The sequence below is a fragment of the Eublepharis macularius genome, chromosome 1 (genome assembly GCF_028583425.1).
Source record: "Eublepharis macularius isolate TG4126 chromosome 1, MPM_Emac_v1.0, whole genome shotgun sequence".
In the NCBI taxonomy this organism is placed as follows: domain Eukaryota; kingdom Metazoa; phylum Chordata; class Lepidosauria; order Squamata; family Eublepharidae; genus Eublepharis; species Eublepharis macularius.
The window spans coordinates 81,299,178-81,320,227 of record NC_072790.1 but is presented as its reverse complement, the minus strand read 5'-3'; the positions used below and the strand labels follow the sequence as shown (position 1 = coordinate 81,320,227).

Below are 21,050 nucleotides of genomic sequence, written 5' to 3'. Positions count from 1 at the left end.
GTCTGTTTATACATTTGTAAATTGCTTTTCACCTTTAAAAAGTTCTCATATGGGCCTACAAAAAGGAAGAACACGTTTACATTCATTGCCATTCCTACTCCTCTCTCTGGAGCCTCAGTAGGTATGCCTGACTATTCAACAGCCAGGGAACTCCTCCCTCCCTCCTCACTCCATTTCAATGGAAAGGGTAGCTCCATATACAAAAAAGAATGCACGTGGGTCTGTCCCTTCCAATGAAATCTCAGAGCAGGGAGTCTCCATGTACACACATGAATGTATGTAAATAGTGTAGACTCATAAACTTCAGATGCTTGTCCAACAATGTTGTTATGATAGAACATAACATTCTGTATCAAGACATTATTGTTAGCTTTCATTTATTGATTTCCTCCTAACTAAATTTCGTCTTCTGTTTCAAATCTAGCTTTCGAATGTTCTAGAAATACCACCAGATAACTTGATAAAGTCAATCTGTGCTATTCCAGTGTCAAAAAAGAGGTAGAGTATTTTTATATTCTAATTATTTGAATTGCTTTATTCTCTTGCTTTCTTACTATGGGAGGAATTCAGGATTTAACTGAAGTATTAATTAAATTATAAACATTCAAGGCACTGCTGTTTTTGTTAATTGAAGTCTTGACCAAGAATAAATGCTTTAATTTTTAATTGAAAGTGGTTTGATTTTAATTTTAAAAGGTTACAAGTACATTTTGGGCTTTTTATATGCAAACTCTGCTACCTAGACAACTGGCAATGCAACCCCAAGTACTATTACACCCTTCTAAGCCCTCTGAGTTCAATGGGCTTAGAAGGGTGTATCTTTGTTTAGGATTGCACTGTAGGGCTCTGTTTCCATGCAGAGGTAAGCACAACAAAGCCTCAAGATAGCAAGGGGCTTAGGCACAGCCAACTCCCCACAGAATTATTGTTGCAGTATGGTGCACATTTCTTTTGGAGGAAACTTCACTGAATTTGGGTAGGCTTACTTCTGAATAAGCTTGCATAGGATCAGGATAGAAAAGAGATAGGAAACAACTGTTTCTATAATATTAATAGAATATTTAATATTCCCTAAGAGATAAGTGGGAAATGTGTGACTTCTTTACCTGTTTGTTACCCTGGAATAGGGTTGCCAACCTCTAGGTGGGGCCTGAAGACTTTCTGGAATTACAACTGATCTCCAAACTACAGAGATCAGCTCCCCTGCAAGTAACAGCTGCTTTGGACAGTTGACTCTATTAGGCTGCAATTATACCCCGCTGAGGTCCTTTTCCTCCCCAAACCTTGCTCTGTCCAGCCCCCCCCCCCAAATCTCCAGGAATTTTTCAACTTAGAGTTGGCAACAATACCCTGGAAACACTGGAACTCTCTTCCAAATCTTTTTATAAAAATGTCCTTGTTTTTTTCTCACTCCCATGTTTTCAAAACCACATGACCCAAATTACTTGAACACACTCCATCAGGCTTGTATATACCTCAACTCATGGGATACCCAGACTCTCAGGCCCCATGTAAACGTCACTCTGGGAAAAGCTTGGACTCGTTTACTCACAGCATCCCTACTATTCTCCCCCTGCCCCCCAAATTAGGCAAGGAAGTGCCTGATGTTGATGGTTTTTATTTATTTCAGATTTCTATTCCTCCCTCCCCGCAAGCGGGCTCAGGGCGGATGCAGGTAGGAGAGTGCTGAGCATTGTTAGTTGCATGCAAAGGTCTCATGAGAACATCTGCTTTTCCCAAAAGCTCTGGGGGACAAGATTGTCACAGATATTGCTAGCTTAATTGGACCTTGAGGAGACTGATCTCATGCAGAGGAAGTGCTGGTTCTGAAGCAGTTCCTTTCATTGTGCTATTTTTTTCCCCCTAGACAAGCTGCTGGTTTCCAGTTCTTTGTGAGTTCTGTGCTTGATGCTAGCAATCAGTCTAAGTCAGATATTCAGCTGCAAACCCAGAAGCTGGCCGAGAAGGTAGGCAGAAAACTATTTCATTTTACCTAGCAGTGTGAAGACAGCGTTGACTTAAGGCTACTTTACCATGCTGCCTTTGGTTTTTTGTGCTTTTAAAATGCACAGAACAAAGTGCCCTTAAAAATGTTTGAGGCATCCACCTTTGTAAAAAGAGAATGGTCAGGCCCAGGTCTTGCAGCCAAGCTTCACAATTGACACAGCTTTGATTAACATCTGGTCTCCTGCATGTCACATGGATAGATGGGCATCAATGATTATTTTCTGGGCAGTTATCTATATGGGTTTTATGGTTACCAACAGGAAAATAGGACTTGAGCAGTAGAGCATTCATTACTCATATGCTTTGCTAAACAAGATTGTGCTGATTTCTGTTTCATTTGCAGGCATGTTCAGAGTATAGCCTAGATTGTTAATTGCAGTTCTTGTTGTGAAACTGAGTGGTAACATCTCACAAGTACCAAAAAGCACTGCATTTGTCCAGTAGTGTTAATGTTACTGTGTAAGCACACCCCATTTTCCTCTATCAGCAACACAAGACTAAAATACAACACAAAGTCCTAAATTTTCTCAAAATGCAGTACTGGAAAAATACCTGCAGTTGCCAATGCATAAATATTTGCTTTCACAAGCATTTCAGATGGTTTTGCAGTATTAATAAGTATAATTACTGCCAATTTTGCTTCTCACTTGTGGCCTAATATACTGTCATTGGTGTGTTTTTATTTTAGTTAAAATGTGATACAGTTGTGAGCGAAATCAGCACAGGTGAAGGAAGGATAAATTTCACAATAAATCAAGAATTATTAGCAAAGGTAAGAACCAATGTTTCACACGTATTAAAGCAGTAAAAATGAAATAGTAGCTTTGTCAATTTGCCAAAAAAGTCATAGCAATTTCTAAGAAGCACAAAAACTGAAACCAACACAGTCTACCTGTTATTTGGAAGTATGCAAGCCCTCCATAGATATTAGAGATGTCAGGTGGCTGCCAGATTCTGACTTAAGTTTATTTAAGGTGTGAGTTCAAGCCATTCTTACGGCAAGCAAAGCATTAGGATTTCAAGGTGAGGTAGAATTCTGAGAACTGGTGATTTTAGGAGCTTGAGCCTGCATAGACCTTTCTAATAGCTTTGTGAGAGAGGCCACCATAGGAATTTACAAAGACAGCTTAAGTTCTGTCTCTTTTCTGACTGTATTCAGGTAAGTCGCGATGCACATAATGAAACTAGCCTGGTTTCTTCATAGAGATTTTTTTTTTAAGTTAGGATTAGACATTTTGCAAGAGATAGATTGGTTTCATTTCAGTAGCATTTAAGAATCCATGATTTTGTGGAAAGGAAAAGACAGATATTTAATATCCTGATCCAAATGCATATACTTGGAAGAAAAGCCTGCTGTTTTAAATGACTATTAAAAGTGCGCTTCGGAAGATAGCATTTTTATTTACTTTACAAAGCTGTCTTTCTTGCTGAGATTCAAGGCAGATTACAAAACAAAAACAATTCACACTGCATAATACATCCAATGGACAATGCAATAAGATTAGGATTATGGAATTAGAAAACAATGCAAACATAAAACTGTCTAAGGCACGACATGCAAAAAATAGGGCAGAGTACATTACAAAGATACAAAACAATGGAGTAAAAGTTAGATACCTACAATAAACATTGTAGTAGATCACAATCCTATTTCTTTATAGCAGTGCCCTTCTGAACTATCCCATTATACTACAGTTCTAGACCCTTTATAGAAATGCCATCCTGAACAGTTTTGTGCACTTTGTAGAATGATAAATAAGAGGAAGCTTTCCTATTCTGACCTGTTCGGGAAAGCTGTTCCATATAATAGACAATGGATGTGAAGGGGTCTAGAGCAGATGAATCACCCAGCAAAACCTGGAGTTGTTCTGCAAATGTTGTCTTTATTGCCTTGCCCTTAAAGGGCAAATCTGAGAACAGGAGATAATTGGCTAAATCATTCTCTAGTAAATGTTTTAAAGTAATGGATGGAAGACTGTCTATTTTAGTTCACTATAGAGAAAATATTCCAATGCACCTACCTATTTGTTGGCTAAAAGTAAAACACTTGGTATCCATAGGTACCATGGCACCTACCAACAGGTAGTCTGATTCCCATTTGCTGCTGCCACAAGGCATCTCTTTTCTCAAAGCCAATTCTGGCTTTCTTCTACTTCATAGGAGCAGGAAGAGCTCCAGAAGAACACAGGAAGCATTGTTTTTGTGTCTGTAGGAAACACCCATTCAGAAACTGCAGCCTCCTGATTTGTGATTGGCCTCAGCACTCCATTGCAACCATTTTGAAATTGCCCCCATGGCAACCATTTTGTGGTGGTGCCCATTCCCTGTTTTCAAAATCTCTGAAGTGTTTCCCAATTCAGCTAGATTGGGGACCTCTGACATTTTTTTGATTTGTAGATTGAAGTTTTAACTAAATTGCTGCTGGGGTTAGAATATAGTTATTTTAAAAAATCCTAATATTCAACATTGTTTTAGTTAACAGTTTTGACTATTTGCGCATACAATATAAAATTTTTTTTTGTTTATTTTGTTCGGCTTTTAGCTCACCCTCCCTGCAAGCGAGCTCAGAGTGGGTTACAGCAAGTTAAAAAACCAACATTTTAAAATCACAATAAAACCACATCAATTTTTCATAAAACAGCCCCCAGATGGCAATTTATACAACCCACCCCTGCTGATAGTGCACGTGGGGGGAGGAGGAGGAACAGTTGTTACAGTTCACACTATGACTCGTATGGGGCCGAGATGATTATGAAGCCCCCCTGACAAGAGACCGGTAGGGAGGCTTACCAGATGAATACAGGGCCAGCCTCAACCATCTGCCTGGTGGAACATCTTGGTCTTACAGGCCCGCCGAGTGTAATGCCACTTTATTCAGACAGTGTCTGATTCCGTATCAAAAAGTCAACTGAGTGACTTAGTAAAACCAAATTCGACAGTCTGTAGACCGTTTAAGGATATTGGTGATCAGCTTTGATGTCACTAAAGTCTGGAGATCAAACTTCCCGAGCTTTGTCTTCAGTTTATTAAAATGAGCAGAGTTTGGCATGTCCACATCAAACAAGACACAAGTTTATTATTGTAAAAGAAGAATGAGGGAGTACTTGGTTCTACTCCTCTGGAATCTGATAAAAACTGGCTGTCTTTTTGTAAAGGTAGAAATTGTGCAAACTTTTACAAGGAATTGAAAGTTGTTTAACATTTCTCAGTTGCTCTTAGTTATTATGAATGACTTGCTTTCTCTGTATATTATTTTTGGCCTATTAAGTCAGTGTTGCAGCAAGTGTTTAAGGATGGCTCACAATATGGAATAAAGAGTGAACTTTTCTCAGGATTGCCAAGAAGAAAAATTTTAATTGAGTTTAGGTGAGTACAGAGGCTTGATTATTCTGAAGCACTTTACTAAAATGCCTTAGATGTCATGACAGTTCAGCCTGCTGTCTGACTCTGCAGACCTTCTTTGGTTATAAACTAATATGGATCCAATGAGTTCCTTCTGCTAAAGCAACACAGTGAAAGGGAATTATTGAATTGGATCCTGAGCAGAACTCTGTTTGTAGAGCAGAACTTTCCCTTCTTTCTCTTCCCATGGGAGCCTGCTGTGTTCCCTGAAGTGCAGGTCCTGGAAGTCGGTGGATCTTTGGGAACAGTGTGGGAGCACTGTGAGAGTCTGCAGTGGGATGGGGGAACTGGCAGAAGTCTTGCGCAAGCAGGTGTGCTTGTTATGGGAACACAAGGAGACTGAGGATGCAGCCTGCTAGTTCCAACCTTTTGACTTCAGATGGACATAATTGGGCTTCATCTGTGACTGTGTTTGTTTCTCTTCAGTGTGTGACTTTACTCATTTGGTGTAGTGTAGTGTAGTTTGGTATAGTGTTTAAGAGCGGCAGGACTTTAATTTGGAGAACCAGGTTTGATTCCCCACTCCTCCACTTGAAGCCAGCTGGGTGACCTTGGGTCAGTCCCTGCTCTCCAGAGCTCTCTCAGTCCCACCCACTTCACAGGGATAATGATAATGTACTTTGTAAACTTCTCTGAGTGGGTGTTAAGTTGTCCTGAAGGGCAGTATATAAATCTATCATCATCATAATCAACTTTGTGATTATAAAGGGCCTTTATGTAGTATTGCTGCTCTCTGCTTGCATCCAACGAGGCCTAGAAATTGATATCTGCTGCTTTTGCCTTATAGCAGAAAGTTGAGATTGGATTTTTGATCCCATATCTTTGTAATCATATGAATTTTGTGAATTATGTCAGTTTTTTTCAATGCTTTGAATATATCTGAAGTACTCCAGTTCCCACATCCTTCATCACACACAAGCAATCCTCCCCCCCCACCCCCACTTTCAAATGATGGTGTGGATTTACTTCTGCTAATTCAGTGAATATTTGTTGCAGTTCACCCAACATTGCAAAGAAGTTTCATGTAGGACACTTGCGTTCTACAATAATCGGTAAGCTATAACTGAATTGTAGCTTAAAATGTCCCGTATTTTTGCCCTGGGTGTTGTAAGAGGCTCATGGAATGGCTTGAAAGTATAATATGATGGCTGACAAAACTGAGCAAGTTAGAACAACCCATAGATTGTGAGCTTAATGGCAGAAAAGCAGGATCTATATGTAATAATTTAATACCCTACCCTGCATCTGGTAATAGAGTGGCCAGTATTAATCAAACTGAATAAGTTCTGTGTGGGCATAGGACTGCTGGAATGTTTTGGAGCAGAGGATCTTCCCAAGTCTTTTCTGCTCTAATTTCTGAAGTTCTGCCCTCTCCTGTGTGTTCTCATTCCCTAGCTTTCACAGTGCTCCCACAGTTGCCAGTTAGCACACCATGGGGGAAACATTAATTGTGGGTGCAGTTCCAGGTTGATGGGTAAGACCTGTTGCACACAAATGTTGAGTTAGTTCTTCTGACTCAGCCTGACATGATATATTGTATGGATCAGGTTTTTAAGCTGTATTGTAGACAATTGTTGTTGATTTCCGCCTGCTTGAAATGTCCAGAATAAGTGTGTAACCTGACCTATGAACTATCAGACAAGGAGAGAGTGCCTGTGACAGACATTTACTTCCAACTGAACAAAACCCACAGACCACCTCCTATAATTCTGGGAGACTAGATTTGTGTTGAAATGTAAACTTTCCCCTCATTTGCTAGATGTTCTTATGGTAGCAAGTGTAAAGGCTTTTGGCTGTCTGTTGTGAGGTAATTTTTCTTCTGAGTACAGAGATCACTGAAGCAGGAGGTTTAACTAAACAACAAAGAAGATTTATTTATTTACAGGTTGGTTTTAAAGAACAGATCAGCAGCCCAGCTCCCTCAGTGTTGAAAAGAGGAACTTGATAAGGAATGTAAATCTAAACTAGTTATGGCTTCACATTGTAATTTTAATTCTCTTCAATACCTTCAAGGGCAAACAGGCCACCAGGTTGGATCCTTTCACACACAGAGGATTCCACACACACTAGTCTTCCCTTTCACAAGAGTCAAACTAAAAGGTATGAGGGCTGCTCCTCACCAGAGACAGGCCTCACAATACTGTCCTCTTCCAGAGGTAGAGCTAAACCACTCTGCCACAATACCAGGCAAAGCTCTACATTAAACTATCTGCTGTCTCGCTGAGGCAGATTGAAACTGAACTGATGATGTGTTTCTGTCACCCCCCTGAAAGGTGGTTGGATGCTGGGGGGCAGCACTCCCACAGGCTCAGGGATGAAACAACTGAAAAGTTGTTCTACCTTTCAGGGGCAGGACAGCCTCTTGTCCATTACACTGACATTTCCACTTTCCTTATTTTTTGGACACAATGATCTTGACCTAAATATGCGCATAGAGGGCGCATAGAATTGTCCTACAGTCCTTTCTTTTCCTGCAGCCCCATTCTAGCCCCCAGAAAGATCATTCTTGGTTGCAGGACCTGCAGAGAAGAATAATCTCATGGGTTGGAACAGTCCAGTGAGGAAGGAAGGGGATAAAATTTGCCTTTTACTTTTCTAGCAGCTGATCTTTATTTGTAGAAGATACAAAAGGAGCAATTTCACCCTTTTTGTATCTCCTCATTTAAGCATCCTGATCCACACAGATATTCCTTTGTTAGGTCATCCAACTCCAGGAAATATCAGGGTCAAAGGAGGCTGCAGGAACAGAAAGGACTATGGGAAAGTCAGTGATGTATGCTCAGATGGTTGGATACAGGCCAGTAAGATGCACTTGAGAGGCAGGACTGCATCCAGTTCAGTGCATAAAATGAGAGCATCTATCTGACCATTGTAAAATAAGGAATAACACTTGTTGGGATGATGTACAGATGCTGTCTTTGTTTATATTACGTTAGAAAAACTCAAGGAGATAAGAAACTATGTAGAAGTAACAGTAGTAACACTATGCAAAATAACTAGGATTTATATGTTAATAGTGGTGGTATTCATCCTCACAGGGATGAATACCACCACTGTGGTGGTAACACACTGTGTTACCACCACCACTGTGGTGGTAACAACTGCGAGATGTATGTTATCATTTTGATTTCCATGGGTGAGGAAAAATTTAAAGCAAGGCTGAAGTCCAAGTGGACCACACTGAAGATGCATGCTTAGAAAGAGTCACTGCACAAGAATGGAATTTGCAAAGGTTTTGTTCAGTGAATAGTTCCTTTACTTATTCTTACATAACCGTTGGGTGGCTGTTCCCCTATTTGTGACATGGGAATAAAAATTCTTTACAGGAATTAAAGGCATTAAGTTATGTTTTTGGACAGTGTGTAATAAATAGGGAGAGTTGTTTCAATGTTAATATTCTTTAAGTACATTTTCATAAGTAACAAGAAATCAAAGAGTGATATTTTTTGAAAACTTGTTCAAACTAGTTTTTTAGAGTTTGGGGAATTTGTTTTATAGAATCCTTCTGTTTGGACTTAATGGGAAAAGAATAAATTCAGGTTATATAACAATGTTAAAAATGCATTGATGGCCAAACAGTATGACTCAATATTTTATTTTCAGGAAATTTCATAGCAAACCTCAAAGAGGCTTTTGGACATCATGTTATAAGAATGAATTACCTTGGAGACTGGGGCATGCAATTTGGTAAGTGTTCCCGTCCTCCCTGTAATATATATTATAATCTCGGCTTCTCCAACCTTGTGAGTCTTCTTATATTTAAAAAAACTTATTCTGATGGATGTTCACAACAATTATCAGTTACCAGTCTACAGCATTTTGTTTTATCAGCTTGCATGCATATTTCCATAGAAATTAGGTTTGATAAATGAAAGAAAAGAGGGTTGAGTTTTATTCTCCAGTAGAAATGGGCACGAAATAAACCACGGAACAAAATTCCGGACAGAACAGCCGTTTCGTATTTAAAGAACTACGCTTTCCGTGGGACCACATTTTTTCCAAACCAAACAAATTTTTCTTACCGCTCCATGGCTGGTTCAGACATTTTTGGTGCCAAAGACTCCATCGCCCAGGCAACGGTGGCAGTCTTTAGGTTGCCCCCTATCTGAGGCCTCCAGGCTTGATTGGCAGCTGTCCCTGCCAACTAGAGAGCTCCTACTCTGGCCCATCCAGCCAGGAAAAGGGGAGGGAAGGTTAGAATCTCTAGGGCAACTGAGGAGATGGGCCTTCAGCAGCCATGGTAACACCAATCTCTTCCTCCCAAACCATCTTAGGCAGGTCTTTCTGCCAATCAGAGTGCTCCTGTGATGTTCAATCTTGGCTTTTCCCACAAATAGGGGAACCTGTGTGATTCCTGGTTTCAGTTTCTCTAGAGTGGGAGAGAGAGGAGGGCTTGGTGGCTGGCTGTAGTGTTGGGATTGGGAACTTGGATCTTTGGCCTGCACTTCTGGCTGCTAGAAAAGGAGCTGAAAATCCTCTTTCCTCTTGCTTGCTGCTTTTTCGTACTGACTGGGGACTGGGGAGGTGTTTGGGAAAAGGGTGCTTTTTCGTTTCTCCCCCCCCCCAATCCTAGTCTTAGCTTTTCACCCCCCCCCCCCCCGCTTAGTGTTAGGCCTTTGAGTAGAATTGTGGTCTTGCTTGATGTCTGGAAGTCCACCACTTCAAATGGAGGCATAAGGCAATAGCCATTGATGGCTCCAATTCTATTGAATGGGACTTTCCCAGGGGCACCAGCTTTGGGGCTCTGTACGCTGGAGATCCGTATTGCAGTCTTCACGAAACTTGGAGGGTGGCTGGAGGAGAGCCTACTGAAAACTCCCTGCAAGTTTGGGCTCTCTGAGCATGTAAGGGGCCGTCCTGCCCCCCCCAAACCTCGAACTGGTTCGGGAGCCGGTTGAGGTTCGTAAGTTTGTGTTCCATGAAAATGAACAAACCACAAACCAAGCAGTTCAGGTTTTTTTTTCATTCCATGCCCATCCCTATTCCCCAGTCTTTGAACACTCCCCTTCCTGGAGATGATTCCGACTTTGTACAGGAAGCCTGTTGAATTATTTACATTAGGTTAGTAAAAGAAGAGGAGGATTACCAAGAAGGTGGAAGAACCGTAATAGGATAGTGAGAGCTGATATGTTGCAGTACTTAGAGTGCTGACCTAAAACTTGGGAGATATTGAGCTGGTCCCTCTGACAGCCTAACCTATCTAACAGGGCTGTTGTGAGGATAAAATAGAGAAAAGAACCTTGAATTCCTTAGAGGAAGGATAGGATTAAAATATGAGAGATACAGTAAACGTAACAGGTAGCCAGCATTCTGTCTCCTTAAAAAGGGGTCTTCCAGGAGGGTATCAGTGATATGAGAAAAGCTACAATTAAAAGACTTGTAAAGGAAATATTCAGTGTCCTTGCAGGAGATTCCAAGCTATAGTCTTTCACCGGTGGCTACTTCTTGGAGTGGCTGAAGGTGCAGTTAGGCTGAGGAGAGCGTGGTCCAGAGGTCACCCAGTGGCAATTTGAACTCACGTCTCCCCAGTCTTAGCCAGATAATCTAAATTTAATTTTTTCTTCTTTGCATTAGAGTTTATTTCTGTTGAGATCTGATTGTATCATAAGCAATGCACTAGTTTGTTGTCATCAGTCTTCTTGAGTAATACTCAAATACTCATTTTGAAAAAAATTACAAGGCAAAGTAGGGAAAGAACAGGAGCCTCGTGTTTCTTTCCATTTCTGCAGTCCCTTCTGGCTCCTGGAAAGAGCATTCCTGGGTTGCAGGACCCAGGAATAGTTTCATGGAAGAATAGCTTCATGGAGTGGGGTGTTTCAGTGAGAAGAGAGAAAAGTTTGTCACTGTGGAAGGGACAGGAATCATGACACCTCCGCCTTGTTCAGTTTGATTAGGCAACAGCTTTTGTAAAAATGTGAACATGGAGGGGGTCAAATGATTACAGCTCAAGTTTGCAAGAGCAGTTCTTCCCAGATGCATTGTTGCAATTAAGGATCTGTCAGGATTTCCATTATACCAGCCATTGCGTGGATGGCTTTAGATTGTATAATTTTGACATCTGGCAGACAAACCACAAAGCAATTATTTTCCTCTAGACATTAATCTGAATGGGGTTGAGACCTGTTGTTGTTTTCTTCTCTGGACGTTGATTTGTGTGTGTGTGTGGGGGGGACCTTATTGCAGCTGCTTCTTAATCTCTTTAGTACTTTAGATTACATCTGTGCATGGTTTCCTGATCTGCTGCTGTCCCAGGGAACCATCATAACACACATACAGAAAAATAATAGAGAAGAAAGGTGGTGGTAGAGGAGAAGGAGGAATTACTTCACAAAATAGTCCTCCTACTTTGACTATTTTGATGGAAACCACTGCATAGATGGCAGATGTTTCCTTCTCTTTCCTGAAAAATGGTAAAAAAAATGTTACTTACTCATGGAAGCAAGGAAGTAGAATGGGCATATCTTCTGCAAGACACTATATCTTTTTGCTGTTTTCAACCATAGAGTAAGCCAAGGGTCCCCAACTTTGTTGAACATGTGAACACTTTTGGAATTTTGAGAACAGTTAGAAGATGTGACAACAAAATGGTTACCATGGGGACTGAGTCCAATAACAAAACATTGGAAGGCTCTACAAGGCATTAGGAGCCAAGTATACTTCTGTAATGGAGACATCTGTTTCCAAATGGGTGCTTCTTGCAAACACCAAGAAGATGTCTCCTGGGCTTTTCTGAAGTAACTGCTTCTCCAGTAAAGTGGCGCAAAGCTGGGAGTGTATCTTTGCTTTGGGGAAGAAGTGGGCACTAGGAAATACTTTGCAGGCTTCATGGCATCCATAGATACCATGTTGGGAATAACTGGAATACACAAATAAATATCTAAGGCAAGAAACTCAAGTCATAAGTCCTGCTAGCCAGGTGCTCCACTGATAATCCCAATTCCAAGAATGTTTCTGTCTGTTTATTACCTGTGTATTCCAGAACACAAGGCTTCCTACATACATAGGGATGTCAGAAAGTTTCTTGTCCAGGCACTGAGCAGGCCCAGACCAACTTCAGCAAGGTTGCTGTGTTGTATCCTTCCGGCTACATTCTAGTTTCCAGTAGTTTTATTTCTATATGGTTCAAAGTTTATCTTCTCTTCACAGTCTTATCTTCCAGGAAGTATTCCATAAATTGGAATTTGTTGTGATGTTTGAATAAGGCACATTTTGTTTCTTAATTATAAGCTTAGGATTCTAACCACAGTTTAATCCTAGAATACTCTAGAATTCGGTTCTCTAAGGAAGAAACAAACCAGAATTCGTTAAAATGTCCCATTCTGACACCACAACAAATGGGTTTGGTTGTGATGGCAGAATGCAGATGCTGTCTCTAAGCTTAACCTGCCTAGCTGTTGTGAAGATAACAGTGTAGGATAGGAAAACTTACTCCACCTTGAGGTCTTTTCAAGGAGGATGTGGTAAAAATATAAATTCCTGTGAAACATCCCCAAAGATGTATAATGCTTCCTTCACTTCTGCCAGGGTGTGAACAATTTCTTTAGCAAGTGCTAGAATTATTAGCATACCTTTGTAGCAGGTACAAATGTGTTCTTAGTTATCTTAGCCTTGACTTTTTGCTCTTAAAAAAAAAAAAACCCTGAGATTTTACTGTGAAAAAGGACAGTATTCTCAAACTGCCAGTCACTGTAATCATTTTTTTTAACAATTACTGTGTTGGCTATTAAATTGTAACTTATTCCAGGTCTACTTGGAGCTGGCTTCCAGAAATTTGGCTCTGAAGAAAAGTTAAAATTGAACCCTTTACAGCACCTGGTTGAGGTATGTTGACGGATAACTTCACTGAAGCTCTTTCAAATTAATCATCTTGTGCTTATGAGCTTTAAAGTCTGGAAATAATTGGGATGGTGGTGGTTTTTATTAAATTATGCCATCATTCCTCTGACTCCAAGCAAAAACTTTTAAAAACACCACCAAAGAAAAAAAATCTTTAGAATTGCTGCAGTGTTTTTTTTTTTTTTTACCCACAGTATTTGTCTGGTGCTTAATAAAACCCATCTCTATCAAATTCATGAAAGGGATTTTTAAAATGTCAGGTTGTTTTATGTAATAGTGTAGTTTGTCAGCATTTACATATACAAACACAAAAATGGGCCTGAGCAAAATTTGGAGCTGGGTTTATACAGCATTTTCATTAAAGTTGATATTTAGATGTTGTGAATCTCATTGTGCAATTTCGCAAGTAGTAATTTAGATGGAAACAGAAAGAAAAAATAAAGGCAGAGAGAGAAAGGGAGTGAGGCAGGGAAGAACTGCAGAAAAAAGAAAACTAGAAAAAGACCAAAAGAAGCAGCTTAAAAATCATAGAAGCAGATGACATATTTCTGCAAGTTGTCATAACTCAATCTTCCCCAATATTTAGGCAGGATAAGAACTCTATTTTTACTAAGTTTTCAGCCACGTTGGGCGGTAAACTGATCCCCCAAAGTGGGGATATGCCTTCATGAAATAGTTTTTATATCAATGAAGCAGGAGGGCAAAAAAACTTTCAGAGTATATCATATTTTAAACCTACTTTCATAAACTGAATATAGTAAAGAATCTTAAGTTTTGTATTTACTTAAGTACTCTTTGGGAGACTAAGGGATGGGATTATATCTGTGATCTGTTGGATTGAGGCCTCTGGGACGCCGCAAATAAAGCTGTTCTGGGCAGAAGACATCTAGTACATCCAATAATATAAAACTCAAATACATGTTACTTTTAATCATCTAGACCAGTGATGGCGAACCTTTTTGAGCCTGAGTGCCCAAACTGCAACATAAAACCAACTTATTTATTTCAAAGTGCCAGCACTGCAATTAAACCTGAATACTGAGGTTTTAGTTAAGAAAAAACAAGTCATACAGTTGTCCCAACTAATTAACCCCCCCCTCTCTCTCTCACTCACTCAGGAGCCACGAATGAAAGTAAAGCAAGTTAAATCAAAGCAGTTTGCCCTTCTTTAGACCAGCAGCCCTGCTTGCAAGCACTCTCTCTCTCACTCACTCACTCAGGAGCCATGACTGAAAGTAAAGCAAGTTAAATCAAAGCAGCTTACTCTTCTTTAGAAAGCCAGCCCCAGCAGCCTCACTGCTGCCTTCGCTTCCTGCTGCTAAAGAGACGGGCAGCAGGGAGGCAGCCTTGAGGAAAAGGAATCACGTGGGCAGGGCCAAAACCCATGTGATCTCTGCTCAGAGCTACTGGAACTCTCCAAATGAGCCCTGAACCTAGCGATCGGCAACTTGGCTCGCATGCCCACAGAGAGGGCTCTGCGTGCTAGCTGTGGCATGCATGCCATAGGTTCGCCATCACTGATCTAGACAATATTCATCTGTTTTTGAAATTGGAATATCTGATCATATCTGTACTGTGAAGGCTTTTGGGTATCTGAGCATGTACTATACTGTGTACCACTTCAATTGGCATAGCTTCTTTCTAGAGAACTTTATATTTTTGCGAGGTGTTGAAAATTTTCTGTTACACAACTTTGCCCTACCTTCCCCTCCCCACCTTACAAGTTATTAAATCTGCACTGTAGACTTGCTCTTGGAATCTAGAGAACCAACATGGAATACTATCAGCAATGAGTAGCTTAGATACTGGAACTTTTAATTGTACTTCATCCTAGACAACATCTTGCACTGTTCAGGCTTGCTTATGTTGCAACACTAGAACTACCTTGTTCTAAGGATCTGTATTGATTTCATTTTGAATGTGTATAAATGCTTTGATTTGATTGTTAGCTTTAAAAAGGTGGTTTCATTTTGGTGATGCTTTTAAAAATCTATGCAAACCTTACTTATTTTATCTCAAACACATGAAGATGCTTTATGGTGAATTGGTCCCATCTATGTCCAGTGCCATCTTATCTGATTGCATCTCTCTAGGATCTGAAGCAGAGGTTTGTTCCAGACTTTTTAACTAAGACACTGAAACATAGAGATGTTATGGAGATGGGCACAAAATGGGAAAAAAGCTAAATGAGCGTTTCGTGTTTTGTTGCATTCCACAAATCACAAACTTACACGAAATTGTCCCGTTTCGCAAAACAATTTGTTAGTTTCATGATTCATCAGAACCCAGGGAATTTCAGTGGCCCCCTTCATACCCAGAGATGCCAAACTCGCAGGGAGACTTCAGCAGGCTCTCCTCCACCCACCCTCACCCAACAAGCCAGCAAGAACAAATGCTCTAAATAAGAATATAAGCAAAGGAAATTAAAGGGGGGGAAAGGTAGGCTTCAATCAAGCCCCAGAGCCAGGCAATGCCCTGAGACTGGGGTTGGGTGGAGGAAAGAAGGCACCCTCACCCAACGACCTTCCCAAGAGCTGAAAATAAGAAAGAGGCTTTTCAGTCTCTTTTAAAGCAGCAGCCAATCCAGCCAAAAGCTCCCAATTCCACTCTCTCACTCCTCAGCAACAGGCCCTCCCTCTCCCTCTGTCTACTGGAAAGCATGAGACAGAGACTTGGGCCTTATATAAGAAATGCTCACATAGAGCAGAACAGGAGGTCTCTGGTTGGCTGACAGACCTGCCTAACAGGATTTGGAGGGATGAGATTGGTGTTCCCATGGCTACAGAAGGCCCATCTCCTCAGTTGCCTAGAGAATTAACCCCCCTGCTCCTTGCTGTATAGGGCAGAATGGAAGCTCTCCAGTTGGCAGGGAGAGCTGCCTATCAAGGTTATGTGGGCTAAGAATGGGGTTTCCAATGGCAATGAAAGGTCTGCAGACATTCTGGGCCTATGTTGCCTAGGGCATCAATGGATCAGCACCAGCCTGTCTGGTATCACAAATCATTCACAAATTGAACAAATCAGCCCCAAAAGTTGTGAACTTCATGAAAACCATGGCCCCACAAAACTTGTTTCGTGAAACACGAATCATCCCGATTCGTCATGAAATTTGATTCATATTTCGACTCGCACCCATGTCCGATTTAAACCAAGGACCTCAAGCAACGCATGTTTTCTACCACTGAACTACAGTCCTTTTCTTTGCAGGGAGGGTCAGTCAAGGGATGAGTGACATGTATGTTTCATTGGCCTTGTATATTAGGTCTACATAGAAGCTAACAAAGCATCAGAAAAAGATGAAACTATTAAAGCGATGGCACAAGATTTCTTTAGAAAACTGGAGGCACATGAGGAAGAAGCCTTGTCTTTGTGGCAACGTTTTAGAGATGTCAGCATTGAAGAATATGTCCTGATGTACAAGGTGCAGGTTTGAACTTCTCTGTCATTTGTATTCAGGGGATAGTGAATCTTTTAGCATTTAACAAACAGTGATGCATATCCATCTATTGAATTCTCTTTAGTACCCCCTCTGCCCCAGTGCATACCAGTAGTTGAGAGATTCAATCAGAAAACAATGAAGTGCCTGGGAAAATTTGTTCACAGGCCAAATTTTTATGTTATCCTAGCAGCATCCTTGTTTCATCACCAGTTGAAGTAGAGGAAATTGCAGTGTCCCAAAGCCTCAAGAGAAACATAGTTTTAGTGTAAAATTTAAAATTTTAGTAATGAATAAGAAAAGGTCTCTAGTATTAGGTGGATAGCCGTGTTGGTTTGGTATCTAAAGAAGGGAATCCTGATTCTCGTAAGCTCATACTCTGAAAATCTTGTTGGTCTCTAAGGCGCCACTGGACTCAAATCCAGAAGGTCTGTAGTAGACTCCTTAATTAGATTTTTATCCAAGGAAGGCCATTTCTGGAATTCTGACTGAGATATGACACTTTCAAGGGTCCTGTGAGGCGCCTCCCTCACTGGCACCCCTGACTGATGGTCTGCCATCCCACCAGCTCCCCAGGCAGATGTCCTCCAGCTTCAGATGGGCAGGGAAGGGGGTTGCATCACCTTGTTCCTTCTCCTGCCCTGGGAGTGATAGCATACTCCTTCTCCTGCTCCATGCAATTCCTCCTCGGCCTTCTTAGGAACTTGCCATAAAGACCCCCCTGCCCCTGCCCCATCTCAGTCGACCTACTCCCAGTCCACACCCAGCCTCCCTGAGTGGCCCTTCTCCCAGCCTATCCGATGGGAGGGCTGGGTAGACTCTGCAATCTCCTGGCCTCACCTACTCCATCCCAGCCTAGGCCAGGACATACATTTTGTTCTCTGCCTGGCTCACACATGCTGCTTCTGGAGCCTCTCCAGTGGCTCTCTTGGCAGCTTGGGGCCTGTGCCTGCCCTGCTCATGCTGCCAGCAATGTGCTGTTTCGGCCTGGCTGAGGTGGAGCTACCCAGACAACTGCAGAACGGTGAATTGGCTGGGTGGCTGCAGGCTGTCCCCCAGGGTTGTGCCTGGGTGTTGGCTGCCACTGTCCTAATGGTGAAGGTGGCTTGGTGCTCTGTAGAGGCACCTGCAGCTGAGGTACTGACAGAGGCAGCGTTGTAGGGCCTGAGAATGGTGCCTGCTGCTGCAGGGCAATTGGGGATGGGGGTGGACAGGAGGACAGCATTGCTGGACAGGTCCTCTGCTATAGATGAGCATTTCAAAATGCAAGCTTTATATTATTCTGCACTGCAATCCCAAGTCATCATTAGAATAAATGAGAAGTAGGAATGTGAGGCTTCTCCCTCACCAGCACCCCCATCTGATCATCTGCCATCCTGCTGTCTTCCCAAGACAGGTGTCCTCAGGCCTCAGATGGGCAGGGAAGGGGGTTGCACAACCTTGTACTTTCTCCTTTCCTGGGAGTAACAGCATGCTCCAGCTGCCTCTCCCTCAGCCCTCACAAGAACCTGCTCTTAAAAGGGTCCCTTTCCCCACCTCCCTGTGTTTCTTCCCAGTCCCCACCCAGCTCTCTTGAGTGGCCCTTCTCCCAGCCTACCCAGTGAGAGCTGGGTAGACTCTGCAGTCTCCCTCCCACTACATCTCAGCCCAGGACGGAGCATTTGCTCTGCCCTCTGTCTGGTTCACCCCTGCTGCTGAAGCTTCTCCAGCAGCTCCCTCAGCAGCCTGTGGCCTGTGCTTGCCTCGCCCAGGCTGCCAGAGACATCCTGTGGGCCTGGCTGAGATTGAGCCACTTGTGCGTCTATAGGAGGAAAGTCAGTCGGCTGTGTGGCTGAGGGTTGCTATCCAGGGTTGGGCATGGCGTTGGCAGCTGCCGTTCCACTGGGGAAGGCAGCCTGGATCTCTGTAGAGGCGCCCACAGCTGAGGAGGTAGAGGTGCTGATGGAGGAGGCGCCACAGGGCCTGAGGATGGTGCCTGCTGCTGTAGTGCAGGGGGAGGAGGGCAGAAAGGAGACGATGTTGCTAGTTAAGGAACTTGACACTACAGACCATAGGAAAAAATTAATTATGTTCTTCTTGTAAATGCAAGGTTATTCGACTTACATAGCAGATTCTCTTTTTTAATTTTTTCGTAATTGAGGGACGTATTTGTTATGGACAAGCATGCTTCAGTACAAAAAGGGATGTGCAAAGCTTGTCCCTTTATTTCTGCGAAGTCTTCTGTGGAGATTTTTTCCACATTGTTGGATATATTTGTAAGGCCCATGTCTTGGATACCCAACAACTTTTATGAATAACTTGTTTGCCTTTTTCCCTTTAAAAAAAGTAGTTGCACAAGCTGATGCACTTTATAGGAACGGGCTGGGGTATGTGTTTATTGCCTCATGCAAATTTGGATGTGCAGGGGGGTATGCATTTTAATGTATGTTGAAATGCCCATCCTACAGAGCAGAAGTTCTGAATTTTTAATCCATTACTGCCCTCAAAGTATCATCAATCCCCTCCCCTTTCATGTATTTATTTAAAAATGTTGACATGGCAACATTGCGAGACTCGGCCCTCTGGTAACTAGCAATTAAAATAAAGAAACAGTTAAGGAAAACATAGCTGCCTATAAAGAAGCTGCCCACATGCCATCCTGGCCACCTGCCGCACTTGGCCTGCAGCTGCTGCGCCTGGCTGGGAGCGCGTGCTGGCGGTGGCTGCGCGGGGCAGTCTGAGCGGGCAGCCTCCCAGCCCTTCCACTCAATTGCCCCGTGCTGCCGCTGCCAGGCACAGCAGGCGGCCGTGACGGTGTAGGGCAAGTGAACGCCAGTGGGGCCGGCTCGGCGTGGCATGCTGCATGATGACATCACACGCAGTGATGTCATCACACAGGCCAGGTGCGAGCGCACACGTGCTTTGCACGTGCGTGGGAGTGGCAACAGGCCTCAAGTTGTCGTCCCCCCCCGGCCTCAGGTGCCCGAAACTCTGGCACCGGCCCTGTCCACACTTGGATGCCCATTCAGTCAATGTTTTCCCCCTTTTCTGCCTAGTTGCAAAGGAGATTGTGCATTCTACTGATGATTCCTTTCCCCGTGGAAATTAAACAGGTTAGCGTTGGACATAAGGAAAGTTTGAAGTAATGGTTGGCATCAGTGGAATAACAATAGCTGCTCTAGAAAAAAGAACTTCACAGATTACCACTGCTTCACTCCACAGGAAAAATTAAAAATGCTTCGTACTGCAATTTCTTTTAAAGTATACCTGAATTTTAAAAATCTATTTTCCCATGCTCAGTGTACTTGGCTTAGTTCTGCATCTGTAAGAGAACAACTTAGAAAATTAGAGGTAGGGTGTACCTTACTCTGACACTGATTTTCCTTTTATCTTGGTGTAACCGTTCAGCGCCTGGGAGTGTGCTTTGATGAATATTCTGGAGAATCTTTCTATCAAGAGAAGTGTCAAGAAGTTCTAAAGATGTTGGACACCAAAGGACTCCTCAAGAAAACTAAGTATGAACTAGTGGTTTTGTTTACAACTTTTGAAGTGAATGCCATCATCTAGTAAATATTTGCAAGAGAGGGACCCATGAAGACTTGTTTTATGTATTACTGAGAAACTAGAATGTCTATAGAAATGTTACATTCATGAATTTTAAATTGCTTGTTACTTGCAGTTATTTCATTGTTTTCACCATCTAGGGAAGGCACAGGAATAGTTCACCTTTCTGAAAATGGAGAGTCATGTTGTGCTGTAATGCGTAGTGATGGAACGTCTCTCTACATAACAAGGCAGGTATTTTATCAAGCAGCAACTCCTAAGATTTAACTTTTTTAGCCTCTCCGGGGGAACCTGTGGCTGATTATTGAACAGGTTCTCAGTAAGCCAGCCTGGAGAAGCAAAGAAAACAAGAGCAGGCTATTTAAGCTAGGCCACATACACTATAAATCCCTAAGCTTGTTCCAGATGTTACTTTCAGGGTCCAAATGGGAGCTTTAGCTCTTAATTCCCAAAAGACAAAAGCAGAAAGGTTCCTGGCACCGGAATCCACCAGTTCCATAGCAGGAGCACAAGGGTCCTCCAGGAAGGTGTGCTGCCCAAGGGCAGGAACAGGTGCAGGAATGGGGTGCAGAAATAGACTGAGAAACAGCTCCTTTCAAGCTCAGCAGGCCTAAACTCTTAGCCAGTCAGAAGGGCCAGAAACCTCTGACAACAAGCCCAGCCATAGCTTGTCCTCACAGGTAGGGGAGGATGGACTCCTCACTCCACCCCCGTAATGCTAACAAGCCAGGAGGCTGGTGCCAGCCTCCATCAAGCTTTGCCCTTGAGAGCTCTCAGGTTTGCAGCTGTGACTCAAGGCCTCTTATCTGCCTGGAACAGACAGTGC

At 42.5% G+C, this 21,050-nt stretch overlaps 1 protein-coding gene across 4 annotated transcripts in view; it reads left to right on the top strand.

Annotated features, from left to right (window-relative positions):
* Nucleotides 1-21,050, top strand: part of RARS2 (arginyl-tRNA synthetase 2, mitochondrial) — a 37,701-nt gene that overhangs the window by 3,531 nt on the left and 13,120 nt on the right. For 2 of the 4 annotated variants that reach the window (XR_008596540.1, XM_054971735.1), the window contains exons 2-11: nucleotides 425-498; nucleotides 1,868-1,967; nucleotides 2,696-2,779; nucleotides 5,276-5,373; nucleotides 6,406-6,461; nucleotides 9,013-9,096; nucleotides 13,154-13,230; nucleotides 16,508-16,666; nucleotides 20,069-20,175; nucleotides 20,365-20,454. Coding sequence is in view for 3 of the 4 variants with exons in the window: in XM_054971735.1 (XP_054827710.1) it covers nucleotides 425-498; nucleotides 1,868-1,967; nucleotides 2,696-2,779; nucleotides 5,276-5,373; nucleotides 6,406-6,461; nucleotides 9,013-9,096; nucleotides 13,154-13,230; nucleotides 16,508-16,666; nucleotides 20,069-20,175; nucleotides 20,365-20,454 (929 nt within the window). In the remaining variant the exon portion in view is untranslated. Of the gene's footprint in view, nucleotides 1-424; nucleotides 499-1,867; nucleotides 1,968-2,695; nucleotides 2,780-5,275; nucleotides 5,374-6,405; nucleotides 6,462-9,012; nucleotides 9,097-13,153; nucleotides 13,231-16,507; nucleotides 16,667-20,068; nucleotides 20,176-20,364; nucleotides 20,455-21,050 lie in introns of those variants that run through there. The other 2 variants (XM_054971758.1, XM_054971748.1) reach the window with 2 other exon arrangements.